The sequence below is a fragment of the Monodelphis domestica genome, chromosome 7 (genome assembly GCF_027887165.1).
Source record: "Monodelphis domestica isolate mMonDom1 chromosome 7, mMonDom1.pri, whole genome shotgun sequence".
Classification (NCBI taxonomy): Eukaryota; Metazoa; Chordata; class Mammalia; order Didelphimorphia; family Didelphidae; genus Monodelphis; species Monodelphis domestica.
Genome location: NC_077233.1, coordinates 52,172,190 through 52,186,354, shown reverse-complemented (window position 1 = coordinate 52,186,354; position 14,165 = coordinate 52,172,190). Strand labels below are relative to the sequence as shown.

At 39.5% G+C, this 14,165-nt stretch overlaps 1 protein-coding gene across 8 annotated transcripts in view; it reads right to left on the bottom strand.

The window, feature by feature from the left end:
* The window catches only part of MTMR14 (myotubularin related protein 14), a 45,738-nt gene extending 32,257 nt beyond the window's left edge, over window positions 1-13,481 (bottom strand). For 7 of the 8 annotated variants that reach the window (XM_007500169.3, XM_001365119.4, XM_007500170.3 and 4 more), the window contains exons 1-3: window positions 13,083-13,471; window positions 10,781-10,929; window positions 7,324-7,432 (exon numbers count right to left, since the gene is read on the bottom strand). In XM_007500169.3, coding sequence (XP_007500231.2) covers window positions 7,324-7,432; window positions 10,781-10,929; window positions 13,083-13,265 — 441 coding nt within the window. In that variant the 5' untranslated portion in view covers window positions 13,266-13,471. Of the gene's footprint in view, window positions 1-7,323; window positions 7,433-10,780; window positions 10,930-13,082 lie in introns of all 8 variants that reach the window. The other variant, XM_007500173.3, reaches the window with a different exon arrangement.
* Window positions 13,482-14,165: the final 684 nt, after the last annotated feature.

The window sequence follows — 14,165 nt, the reverse complement described above, 5'->3', positions numbered from 1 at the left end:
GGATAATCTCTCTTTAAAATAAAGTCCCACGAACAAATACACAAGAAAGAGCATGAGAAGTCCACAAAATGAAAGAAATGACTAGAATTGTGTCTATAAACTATTTTTTAAGTAACCCATAGTGTCCTTGTTGCTCTGGATTTTTTTTTTACCTATATGTAAGTATTTTTTGCTATAATTATTGCTGTTAGTGATCTAGTTTTATTCAACATGTATATTCCCAGAATTTCAGAGCTGGAATGGGATCTTACTGTTTAGCCAACAAAAACTTTCCCTCACAAGCTGGCATCCAGCTCTACTCAAATCTACTCTGCTATTTCCACCCATGAGAGCTCTTCAACTTTTTGAAGGTAGCTAGGATCTCCACTGATGTTCTCTTCTGTAAGTTAAAACTCCTCAGGTCCTTCAATTGATCCTCATATGGCATGACCTTGAGGTCCTTCCTAATTCTGATTGCCCACCCTTGAGTACTCTTCAGGTTAACAACAACCTCTCAAGGTACAGGCTCCAGAAGGGAATATATTTTGCTTATGGACTGACAGGAGCAAGAAGATTACCATCTTATTTTTGGAAGCTGTGTGCCTCTCCTTAAGTCTAAGATCACATTACCTATTCTGACTGCCATATCATATGTTTCCCATCTAAAAACCCCACCCTACCTCTCCAGTCTTCAGAGAAAAATACTATCTAGCCATACCTCTCCTATTTTAAATTTGTAAAATTTAGTTGGTTAGTTTTGTTCTGCAGTAAATGTAAACACTTAAAAATTATTATTAAATTTGATCTGATAGATTGGGTCCAATGGAATAGCCAGTTAAGGCTGTTTTGGGATCTAGACTATCAATCATTAATTTCCCTTTTGTGTAATTTACAGATTTGCTGAGTATATCATTTACGCCTTTATCCAAGTTGTTAACAAAAATGTGAAATAGCACAGGGCAAAAGTCCTGGATATGTACTTGATACTTCTTTAAGTTTATATTGAACCAATATGATGACTTTTGAGAGTTGGTCATTTTACCAGTTATGAATCTACCTAAATGTACCAGCATGCATCCTATTAACAACAGCTTATTCTACGAAGCCAACCTTAAACTATCAAATATTTTGTTAAGGTCAAACAGCCAAAACATCCCTGATCCATTTAGAAATTCTGTCAGAAAAAAAAAAGGACATAAGGTTACTCTGGCAAGATCTGTTCCCAACAAAGCCATGCTAGGTTTTTGATCACTGTTTCCTTTTCTAGATATTCACTAACCATCCCTTTAAAAGTAGTTCTAAAGAAAAAGCAATTTGGAATTATGCTCAGCAAATAACTAGATGTCTACACCTCTTGACACAAGAGATTCCATTGTTGGTTACATATCCCCACGGAAGAAAGGTCCCATATACATAAGATACAAATAGCAACACTTTCTGTAGTAACAAAGGCCTGGAAAGAGTAGGATGTCCAAAGAGATTCAGGGAACATGATACAGTAGATAGAGCTTTGGACTTGAAGTCAGGAAAAACAAGTTTTAAATCCTGCTTCAAACACTTATAGGCAAATTATTTATCCTCTGTGCCTTGGTTTCCTCAACTGAAACGAGTTGGACCTCTAAGGTCCTTTTCAGCTTTAAGTTTCTGATCAGGAGATGGATAAACTGACACATGAATGTAATGAATATTACTATGCTGCAAGAAACAAAGAATATGAATGAAATGTGGAAAGCTTGATACAGAGTAAAGTAAGCAGAATTAGGAAAACTATATAATAATGGAAATAGAAAGAAAAAAATAATTCTGTGAGTAATTATAATGATCAAGTTTGGTTTCAAAAACAAACAGAAAAATTTGCCTCCCCTTTTCTGCAGAAGGCAGGAGGACTTTAAGTGTGTGACAACTGCATATGTGAGACTGGGTTAAAATGTTGGCTTTGTTGAACTTATTTTTTCCCCTTACAAGGAATGGTTCCATAAAGAAGGGAGAGATGTATATGGATATGAAGGCAATATAAAAGAGAGGGGAAAAAAAATCAAGTTATAGAATTTTCCCAGGAAATTAAGTCAAAGTCAATGGCTGCCTAAAATGTCTAGATTCCATTCCCTTCCTTAAAAAAAAAAAATCTGAGTGGGCAGCTGGGTGGCTCAGTAGATTGAGAGTCAGGCCTAGAGACGGGAGGTCCTAGGTTCAAATCTGGCCTCAGACACTTCCTAGCTGTGTGACCCCGGGCAAATCACTTGACTCCCATTGCCTGGCCCTTACCACTCTTTTGCTTTGGAACCAATACACAGTACTGATAAGACGGAAGGTAAGGGTTTAAAAAAAATCTGATTTGTCCTTCTCTAATTGTCTGATACACTTTTCATATTCCATAATATTTTAGAGCTCTCTCAGCAATTGCACCTACTTCTTTTGGTACCTGAGAACACAGCTCAGCTGGCCAAATTAACTTGAATTGATGAAGGGCAATTAAGTTGTTGAGCAAAATTCTAGTAAAGGTTGAAATCCATTTTTTTTTTTAAGTTCTCAGCTACTTGACATAGGCTCTTCTCTCCAATAAATTAAGACATGAGCAGGGTGCATTGAAGCCCAGTGTACACAAGGAGGCAGCATACAATAGCATAAAGTGTGAATGTAGTAGGAAAGAATAGGATCTTCAATTTCAGTTCTACCACTCAGAAGTAGATGCCAACAAGCCACTTATATGCCACCTGTAGAAGGTGTAATTTATCAAAGATCTAGGCATATCTGATGGAACAGGCCTTCCCTTTATCTTCAAAAAGGTGCCAACCTTTGTGTTAAACTTATTTCTCTTTTTAGGTACTAGTTTGTCTGCTTTTCACTAACAAACTACAGAAATATACTTCTAATCCTGCTCACTATGTCCTATCCATAAATTCTCTTACCTTGCTACAATTTGGCAGATTATTGCAATAGCCTGTTGGTGAGTTTGCCTAGCTCAAATCTCTCTTTACTCCAATCTACACTTCATTCAGTTGCCAAATTTTCTTTGTCCATTCCCTTTGACACAAGAGATTCCACTGTTGGTTACATATTCCCAAAGAAATTAAGGCAGAAAGGTCCTGTATACATAAAATACTCATATCGACACTTCCTGTAGTAACAAAGCCATTTTCATGATCACATTGCTATCTTAATTCAATAAACTCCAATGGCTCCTTATGGCTTCCAAGATCAAATACAAAATTAAATGTCACAACAAGGCATTTAAGTCCTTCAAAAATTCTACTTTCTATCTTTTCTAGGCTTCTGATACCTTACTTCCCTGTACTCAATCTGGTGACACCGACCTCCAGTGTGTTCTACAAAGAAGATACTCCATCTCTCAATTCTGGGCATTAAAAGGATGTCCTCCAAGCCTGGAATATTTTCCCTTCTCATTTCTGCCTACTGGCTTACCCAACTAAAGACTTTTCTAAACTCAACTCTAGTGCCTTCTGTCTTATTTGTGATTTATTCTGCTTACATTGTTATTTGCATGTTGTTTCCATCATTAGACTGTGAATGCCTTGAGGGCAGGGATTGTCTTCTGCCTTTTAGTATCCCTAGTACTTAATACAGTACCCGGCACACAGAATATGCTTTATGTTTATTGACAATTTAGTTTCACAAGATCTAAGTTTACCAGTGACTGACTACAAGCTAAATTGAGCCTCTCCTTTCCTTATCCTCTTAACTTCTTGAGCATATGACCCACTGTTTTAAAAAAGGCAAATCCTCTACTTCTGTTATCTTGGCTTCTCTGGTTCTCCTTTTTGTCTTGGACTTTTCAGAAGAAAACTTCAGTCCATCAAGTCCATTATTTAAAGAGTAATCACCTCTTCAGCACCCTCCACATGTACTCTAGGCAGCCTCTGCCTGAAGACCTCCAGTGAAGCAATAACAAATCCCAATTTAACAAAGCACTCTTCTTAACAAAGCCTGGGGAGGAAGAATTGCAAACACTCACCTCCCAGCTACAAATGGAGAAACTAAGGCTAAGATTAGATGGCTTACTAACAACTGTCCTATAGAAATTACTTAAATCCCAGTCTCCTGATCCCCATATGTATATTCTTTTTACCACATTGCCTGAAGATAAAAAGGAGAGATTGGAACCAGTCACAAAAAGTAGAGGTGTCTATGTAAAGAAAAGCTTGATATTCTATTTATGATCCACCTGTGCTAAAATGCTAGAACATTAGAGATCTAGTTAAAGCCTTTCATTGTCCAAAGAGGTATCATTAACTTAGAATATATATTTTTGCCAGAAGAACAAGCTGCAACATCTTCCAACAAAACAAATCCTGTAAAAGTTCTTGTAAAAAAGTTCTTTTCCCCAGGCAAATGAATCTAAAAGATATGATGTGGGCCTATGAAATTGCAAGGTACTGGAAGAAAAAAGCAGAGTAATGCCTACAGGAAGTTGTATTTCCTATCTCCTATCACAAATCAGGGGTCTCTTAAAACACCTCACCAAACCTTGGATGCCCAAGCATTCCTTATATGGTTGAAGATCTCTCAATTCCAGAGTGTTTAATATATAAATTAAGAGCATCCAGTATTGGTCTGTATTATCACTGTTACCAATGCACATTACATCCTAACAGATGCATTGTAGACTGAAATTTCTTAAGCTTAAAATGTATAAATCTATAATATGAATTATTTTCTCATTTCATTAATGATTTCATTTTAAAATGCAATACAATGAAGTTACTTAGAATAAGGTGTGTCTTATTGAACTGCCTGACATTAGGAAGGAAGGGTGAAGGGAATTTAGAGCCCAAAATTTTAAAAAATGTTCAAAAAAATTTTTTTACATGAAATGGGAGAAAAATATTAAATTAAAAAAAAAAGGCTGAAGCAGGCACTAAGGAGTGCTTTAAGTTTGGTTAGACACTGAAGATGCCAGGTATCCATTGCATCCCAGGCCATCAATCATTAGCTTGACTCATGTCCTACCTGTATTGACTGTATTTTGATGACTCTCTGGAAGAAATCGAGGTTGATGATTTCACAATTCTACCTCATTTACATCCAATTTATGCTTGAAGCCATATCTATTACATGATGTGATTGGGTCTATTTGAAAACAAAGGATGAATGGGCAACTAAGCAGCTCAACTGATAGAGCACCAGGCCTCGAGACTGAAGTTCCTGGGTTCAAATTTGGTCTCAGATATTTCCTACTTATGTGACCCTGGCCAAGTCACTGTAAAATTGAGATTTAAACTCTGGACTTCAATCCCCACAAGTCCTTGCTCCACTTCCCCAAAATGCTTTGTAATCTCACGGAATTCTGAGGTGGGCGAGATCGAGAAGGTACTTAAGCTGATTTAAAGGCTTTTGAGCTCGCTCTCTCTTTTTGGACTTCCGTTTTGGAGGAGAGGTGGCTCTTTCCATAATGTAGGTGAGGTCTTGTCTAGGCCTCTGGCCTAGGCACATTTTCCTTATCTTGTATTTTCTTTAATCCTTAATAAACCTCAAAAATATAATACTCCTTGCAGAGAGAAACTAATTTCTACCTGCCTCAGTCTCCCCTAAATTTTAATCTTTACATCACTTAACCTGAATTGTCAATAGCCCTTACTGTTTTTGTCTTGGTACCAACGTACAGTATTTATTCTAAGATGAAAGGTAAAGGTTAAAAAAAAAAAAAGACAAAGAACAACATGTCATGATCATACATACCATTTGTTTTTGCTGGGTGTGCAATCCACCTACCCCATTAGTGATAGTCACTTTTGAGGGACCACACCTCCTATATTCATGAGCTGATCTTTGCTACTTTATTTGCCATGCTGTTTGATCAAAAAGTCTTTTGCTTTGAAACTATTTACTTCTAATGATAGGCAAAAATAAAACATTTTTTGGGCGGGGACAAAAGAATAAGGGGTGCCTGAGAAACAACAGGGTATAATGTTCAAGCTTGAAGTTAGACAACTCCTTTATCAGCTCGCTCTCATCATACTCATTATGTTCATAATCCCCCAAGACTTTTTCCTCCTGTACCACATATCCTTAACCTTGGTGTCATGGACCTCCTGGACAGTCTGGTACAATATCCCTTCTGAAATTGAGATTTTCAAATGCATGAGAAAATACATAGGAAACCAATTATTACTGGAATAGAGTTAGCAAAATAGTTTAAAAACCAAATTCAGACACCAGGTGAAGAACATCTGTTCTACATATACTCTTTTCATAAATTCATCTGCTCTTCATGGCTTTTACTCTTACTACTATGCTCAAGGCTGCCAAGTCGACATAAATCTCAGATGCTGGGCTCCAGTTCTTATTTTCTATGATTTCTCACCTTAAATGTACCAATCCACCCAACACCTAACACCAAACATGTTCAAAGCTGAATGTTTTTCTCCAAACTGGCTTCCCTTTCTCCAGTCTTCTAGCTTTAAGATGGTCAGCTTTGTACATAAAAGAAAAAGAATCCAGCCAAAAGTCTTCCTGTTTTTCCCTACAATCTCGTATTCTCCTACTATCCTAACCAGGGCACTCCTACAGAGATTACTCTTAACAGTCTCCAAGCTAGCTTCCCTGCTTTTAACCTCTTTCAATTCATCTTGTAAATCATTACCAGGATAATTTTCCTAAAAAATACTTTAAAAGTATTTTAAAAAACCACATTTTCCCTATCAAGAACCTACTGCTCCCCACTGCCATCACATCCAAATTTTCAACCAACTTTTTTAATGTCCTGCATACATAACAGACTTAACTGTGTCTTCCAATATGCTTAATATGTAGCATTTTCTCTTATATCAAACTGATCAATAATACACTGTCCTATATTTTGAACAATGATACACGTATAACCCAGTGGAATTGCTCATCAGCTGGGGGGGGGGGGAGGAACGAGGGGAAGGGAAGAACATGAATTATGTAACTTTGGAAAAACGTGCTAAATTAATTTAGAAAAGAAAAAACCATATTATCCTCTACAAGTCATGGTCCCACCAACTCTGACTCTACTCATCCTACTCCGATGCATATGGCTCAATCTTTTCATTCCTAAAAACAAACAAGATACTATTTGTAAAACACTTAGCACCATATGGGGCACTTAGAAGGTGCTTAAGTGCTTGTTCTTTCCTTCATAATCAGAGCTACCTAATTTAGCATTTAATTTATCCCTAATTGGCTTAATATTAGTCTATAAATACCTGAGTGTTGTATTCATATTGTTGCCCTGTGGATTTGGAAGTAGTGAAGCTTAAGGTGGCCTACCCTCAGCAAAGCCTGCACAGAGGGTTCTCTAGTGCCTCAAGAGCACTATCCTTTCACTTTCTATGTGCTCATGTGGAGCACATAGAGCTTTACCTTGCCCTTGTAGAGGATGACTGGGCAGACAAAGCGCCCTCGGCACCGGGCCATCTTGCTTCTATTGACAAGGTCCTGCAGTCGGCTCACCTGCACAGTGCTTTCAAACCTGCTCAACATAAAGGAGTCGGTTAGTACTCAGGCCACATGGCTGGGAGTAAAGATATGACTGATTTATAAGCAGTTGTTGTCTAGAGGCAGACTACAAATTGGCTCAAATCAGAAGAGAAAAGACTCAGAGAAAGGGATGAGACAGTCACCAAGGAAGATGCGCTCTGCATTTGCAGCCTTTTTGCCTAATGCCCAAGATTCTAAGTTTAGTAATGGTGCCCCCCTCAATACACCCAGTAACTAGTTTCAGCATTTACTGAAAGCAGAACACAATCTCAAATATCATTTCCTCAAAATAGAGGCCTGCTTTCACATGTTGTATATAGTTTATTTAGCCTATAAATATACTATACTGACACCCATTACTCACTTCCCATAAGAGAAGGTAGCCAAGGGGAAACAATACTTTAGTCTCTCCTCTGGCCCCCATTTAAAAAAAAAAAGGGAAACTGAATCCTTTTTTTTTCCTTTACAGACCAGAAAAGCATTTATTCTTAATAAATGTGCCCAGAACTGAGAACACAACAATTTCTAGTTGCAAGAAGCTTACACTCCAATAGAGATTAGGTGAGACAGAAGTAGGGAGGGATACAATTGTGATGTTTTTAATCATTTAATATATGTTAAGGGTACAGGGAAAGTTATAAAAGTTTTGTTAATTTTCCTCCCCAATTGTGTACATCTACTCCTGGTAACTGTTACCAATGATGCATCATTAGCGAGTAGGAAACAAATGTATTTCATGTTGTCCAACTCCTATTAACTTATCAATTTCCCTTCTAAATATGTTTCAATCTTACTAGCCATTCCTTGCTATTTTCACTACATCTGATTAGGCCTTGTTTCTGCTAATATTAAGAGGTAATTGCTTAGGATAGTTCTTCAGTACCTTATTAGCACCTTTCTGCTACTCATTCTAGACACTAAATTCACTGACAGTTTTTAACTTCTTAAGAAAAGCTCAGATCACCTAGGACCCAAGCCCTTTTCTAATGTCTATTAGTTACATTTTTTTTTAAAGGAGGTACTAAATCACTCTGCAATTTCCTCTTTCAGAAGTTCATCTAGAGTGGAATAAAACCAAGTTTACTTTTTTTTCCTAATAAAAGAATGTCAGAACCTTTCTCCTACATAATTTTGCCAATAAAAATCAAGATTTAAAAATGTAAACATGATCTATTACCACACAGTTTTCAAACTCTCCACACTTCCCTTATCCCCAGAAGATCCTCACTTAATACTGTTTTCCTCTACAAGGCAGAGGAATTCTGAAATTCTTGTGGGGAAAGTTGTATATTATATTCTCTAGTCCTCTCACGACCATCCTTTAAAAAATCTGTCAGATCTAAAAAAAATTTAGGATGTTTTCCTTAGGAAGTTTCTAAGTTTTAGAAAGCAGGTCCTAACCAGGTAGGTCTGCAGAGAATGGGGAAAGAGCATATTAACATCTGTTTTTCAGTTATAGATACAGGGAAAACAGCTACATACTAAGGGAAGTGAACTGGTTTGAGTTTTGAAATACCCCAATAAGACTGGTGTAGGCTTTATTGGATAGCAAACAGCTTGAAAAGGGATTAAGTTTCTTGTTTCCTCCTAACTAAAATAAGTAGTAGAGGATGAAACCATGACTAAGACAAAAGAATTATTTCTGTTTTCCGAATGAATACAACCATTTTTAGTGGCTGGCTATGTAACTCCAACTCCCTTCCTAGTATGCTAAATAAAACTCCATCTTGTCTTTTGCAGAAATTTCTATAGTATTAACAGCCCAAAATACTACCACACCCCTATTAGGGCTGCTCTGTCTAAACTCAATCATCTTTTTAAACATCTCAGCTCAATCTAGTATGATCTTATACTTGTATCACACCAACATTAAATGCAGCATCAGTGGAAAAAAAAATATGGAGAATTTTCCTGCTGTACTCTGAGCAGAATGATCTTCCCTTAATTCTGTCTGTTCTGTTTAGAGTGGCTTCCCTATTGCAGGCAATGACACAAACCTTCTTACTAGACTGTTCCTAAAATTGATCCAGTTACTTAGCTTAGTCTAAAAACAAAAAATCCAGCTAACAAGATCAAAGTCAAACTTGTCTAAGAAACAAAAATTATACTACTCTACTTTTACATGTACAATCTCTTCCCTTAATTTCCCCTTCAAGGGTGACACCTACTCTCACTGCCACCTCAAGCACCTTATTATGTAGTCTTATAAAAACTAACTTTACAAGCTTTTCTTGTATAAATGCTTTAACACAGAAACCCTAAAACCACTTCCAGTAGTATGGACAGAGTGGCAATGATGTGCTACAACCCCACCTTTCTATGTTGTATTAGGGCAACAAAGGGAAAGATAAACTTAAGTTAAAAAACTGATTTGGGTTAATGTCTCACTCCTTTCTTGGAAAGGAGCTGTTGGGCTCCTAAAGAAGCTACCAGTTGGGTTGGGTTTAAATAGAGAATGCAACTAAAAGACCTAGAAAGGCTTTTCTTTAAGCTTTAAGAGCCTAGAATTTAAAATTTTAAAACCCAGAATGGGGAAATAAAAGGTCAACCATTAGAAATAACATGACTGGGGGGAGGGGGGGCAAGAAGGGACAGCAGAGTGCTTAATGGATTGAGAGCCAGGCCTTGAAACAGGAGGTCTTAAGTTCAAATCTGGCCTCAGACACTTTCTAGTTGTTCGACTCTGGGCAAGTCACTTAACCCCCGTTGCCTAGCCATTACTGCTCTTCTGCCTTAGAACCAACACACAGTATTGATTCTAAGACAAAAGGGTTTAAAAACAACAACAAAAGAAATAACACGACTTCAAGAAAGTCTAGGAGAAAAAAGAAGGTATTAAGGACTATTGGGTACATGTGGAATTGTGATTTGACACAGCTCATATTGCCTCATCAATAATTCCTCCTCTTCCTGAACACTCCTAGTGGCTGTATAAACCCTGTTTGGAGCCCCTAAAGAATTATGGACCCTTTTATCAGGGCTCTTTAGCCCCAAACTAGGTAAAATATTCCTTGTATCTATCGGTTCCCAAATTGATGACTGAGGTTTACACATCGAGTTATGATTTTCTGAAGCCTTAGAGTCTTGTTTTTAAAGTTATTATTGCTGGGGTTTTGCTTGTTTTTTTTTAAATCAGCTCAAGTCTCAATTGTAGAACAGGGATAAGACATTTAAAACATTTTTTGATACTATATAAATCCAACTCCTGAAGCTTACTAAGAAAAAAAAGCAATGAGAATATTCAACACCCCAATTACTAGTTTATTGCCCAAATGCAGCCCCAGCCTCACAGCTGAATCTCACAAAGCGCCTTACATATCTATAATCAGTAACTGCTTACGTGTCTTTCTCTTTTTCAGCGCTCTCATACTCCAAGAACACAATGTGCCGGGGATAGTGGCCACAGATTTCTCCATTCACATTCTGGATCACACTGTAACAGTAATCTCTGCCAAACAACTCTAGACATCTCTTCTCAATTCGTTCAACCTGAAAAGAGATTAAAATCTAACTAAGCACAGAGCACTGTTTTAGCTGGGAATGCAGTAATAATGGGTTAACTTACGTGAATTATACATTTGCTTTTTACAAACACCCAGAGTCCCTTTCTAATCTTTGCCAAGATTGCATTTATAGATTAACATATCTGTCCTAATTCAGGAGACTCCTTGGCCCTAGATCTTTCAGACATGCCACCAAGCAGTGACAAATAGTTGGTCTAGAGGTAGCCATCTAAGCACAAACTTCTTGATACTTATTGCTTGTGGATATCCCTTGAAGCTGCTCTGTCTACAAGCTAGGGAAAGGCTTGTGGAGAAGAAATGGTAAGATTTATATTACCTGTCAAAGACTGCAAGGAAAGAAGTGACTGATTCTGATTCAAACAGGTGTCAAAACAGATAATATATAACAATACAAAGATGTGACCTCAGGAGATCTTAGTCATTTACCCTTTCAAAGCAGTAAAAATGAAAGGGATAATACTTGTACTAGGATTTTGAAGAAAGTGTTATCAACTTTAAAGGACTACATAAAAAAGTTATTATTAATAATAGAATTTTCAGCAAATATTAAAGGTATTTCCATCACTGAGCCTTCTGGAAGTAGATAAAACCCTCAGATGTTCTATGGACATAAAATTGACCCTCCATTAAATAGAGATAGATGGCTAGAATTAACAGAAAATCAAATTCACACTCAACACTTTGAGGTACAGAGGGATATAGAATACTTTGTCCTAACTGAATAAGTCCTTGGGCTAATAAATAATCGGCAATCTCAGAAGGTTTTAACAGCATGTCTGAACAGGTACAGAAAACAGGCAACTACCTGACCCAAGCCAGAGCTTGCCTAAAACCCAGAAGCATTCACTGAAATACCTACTGGCGCACTGGAACAACCATATCACATTCTGCCAAGCACCAAGAATTTACTGAATTATTCCTATGTGCCAGGCACTGTGTTAGAGATAGTAAGTCAGTCAAAATACTACCTCTCTGCAAGGAAGCCCAGTCGAATAGTAGGGGAGACAACATGCCCAAAAAAATAAAAAATAAAAGGCACAAAATAAACTTTAGACAGGATAAATTGGGAATAATCTCAGAAGGAAAATCCTGAGATTAGAGAGAGCTATGATGCTTTCTAGTTCAATCCCTTTATTTTACAGATAGTTAGGAGACTCTTGACTGATAAAGCACCAATGGCTGGGCCTGGCACTCAACTAAGCTATGGGCGAACACAAAGAAACTTAAAAGGCTATCCCTGCCCTCAAGGAACCCACAATCTAGCGGGAAAGACAACAGGCAAAGCAAGCTTGTATAAACATATAGACTGGATAAATTGGAGATAGTCTCAGAAAGTACTAAGATTAAAAAAGGCTGCGCCCCTTTCTAGTTCAACTCCTTCATTTTACAAACGAATATAGGTAACATTTAAGAAGCGCTTCTATTGGGGGAAACAAGGTAGGAGACCTCGATGAATTACACTATAGTGACTGGGGTCAGGAGCCAACATGGGGGGGAGGGTGTGTGAGAGCAGATAAAACTGTCAGATGCTCTATGGACATAAAACTAATTGACTTCATGAACTAGAGATAGAAGCCCAGAGTTAACAGGAAAACAAAAGACAGAGAGCACCAGGCCTGGAGACTGGAGGTCCTGCGTCCAAATCTGACCTCAGACACTTGCTAGTTGTGTCGTCTTGGACAAGTCATATAACTCCACTGTCCAGTCCTGACCGCTCTTCTGCCTTGGATCCGACAGATATTATCAATCCTAAACCAGAAGAAAAGGATTTTTTTTTTTTAATCTAAAAGATGTCCAAGGGAAAGACTTGTAGGCACCGAGTCAACAGGCACTTGTGAGGCACTAACTGTGTGCGAAGCTCTTAAGGTAAAGCCAGTTCCTGCCCTCAGGAGGATACCACTCTAACCGGGCAGACCAAGCGCCAGCAGATAAACCAGAGGGGATTAACCAGGGAAGTCCAGAGCCCCGAGCTTGGGGGAAACAAAGAACTGCCGCTTCATTTGGAAACCAGAAAGAGGAAGAGGAAGCAGGCGTGGCGGGGGGGCGGGGGGAGGAGAGCAGGGGTCTGGCCCCAAAGCTGCCGCTCCCCGCGGTCCCTCGCCCTTCTCCCGGCCGCACCTTGGCGTTGCCCGCGCCGCTGCCGCCGTCCTTGGCCCGGTACTGAGTCCGGGAAAACTCTTTCAGCAGCTCAACAAGCCCCGGCTCCTGTGGCGGAGACGACGAGGACGACGAGGAGGAGGAAGCGGAGGAGGAGCCGGACGAGGGAGAAGAGGAGGCAGCGGCGGCCCGAGCGCCGGCCATGCCCCTGGCTCGTGTCCACCTCAGCGCGCCGCGCACCAGCCCATGCCGCCGGGCCACTTGCCCGCCCGCCAGCCCGCCGCCCAGCCCAGCCCTTCTCAAGTCCACCCCGCGCTCCGGACCTAGACCGGAACCGACCCAACCCCGCCTTCTATACCCCTCGCCACAACCACAGCCGGGAACGGCTCACACTTCCGCCGACGCCCATACCGGATGTTTACTCCAGCCCCGGCCAATAGACGTCCTGGAACGCGCGCCCCGCCCCGTTGATGGCCCGCCCATCTCCACCTCCGCCCCCGCCCCTCGCCGTGGAAGGAACCACGTGTGGAGAGTTATGGGGAGTGATTTCCACGTGCTTTGTGAGCTGAAGAAAAGTGGTCGAAACCATCGACGCCGCTGATAGGCTGAAAAGGGAGAGGACTATGGAACTTCCCACACCTGGAGCGGACCGTGGTGTGGGGGCCATAATCATTGCCACGTGGGGAAGCTGTGTCCTTATGGTAGCATCTCCTGTCACAGAATGACAAACTGCAGGCTAGGAGGCAGTCACTCATTCAAAAACTTTTTTTCATTTAATTATTTTTAACATTCATTTTAAAAATTTGAATCCTGAATTCTTTTCCCCCCACCATCCCTTCCCCACTCATTGAAAAAGTGAAGAATATGATGCCTATTATGCATATGAAGTCATGCAAAGCATATTTCTGTTAGCCACCAACAAACAGTTATTAAGTACTTCCTATTTGCCAGGAATTATGTTAAGTGCTGTGGATGGCAAAAAAAAAAAGCCAAAGACAGCCCTTGCTCTCAAGGAGCTAACAATGTAATTAGTGTAATGAGAGACTGTGCCTATAATTGGGAAGAAGAGGGGGAGAAGAAAACAGAAAGAGGGAGGAGAGAGAA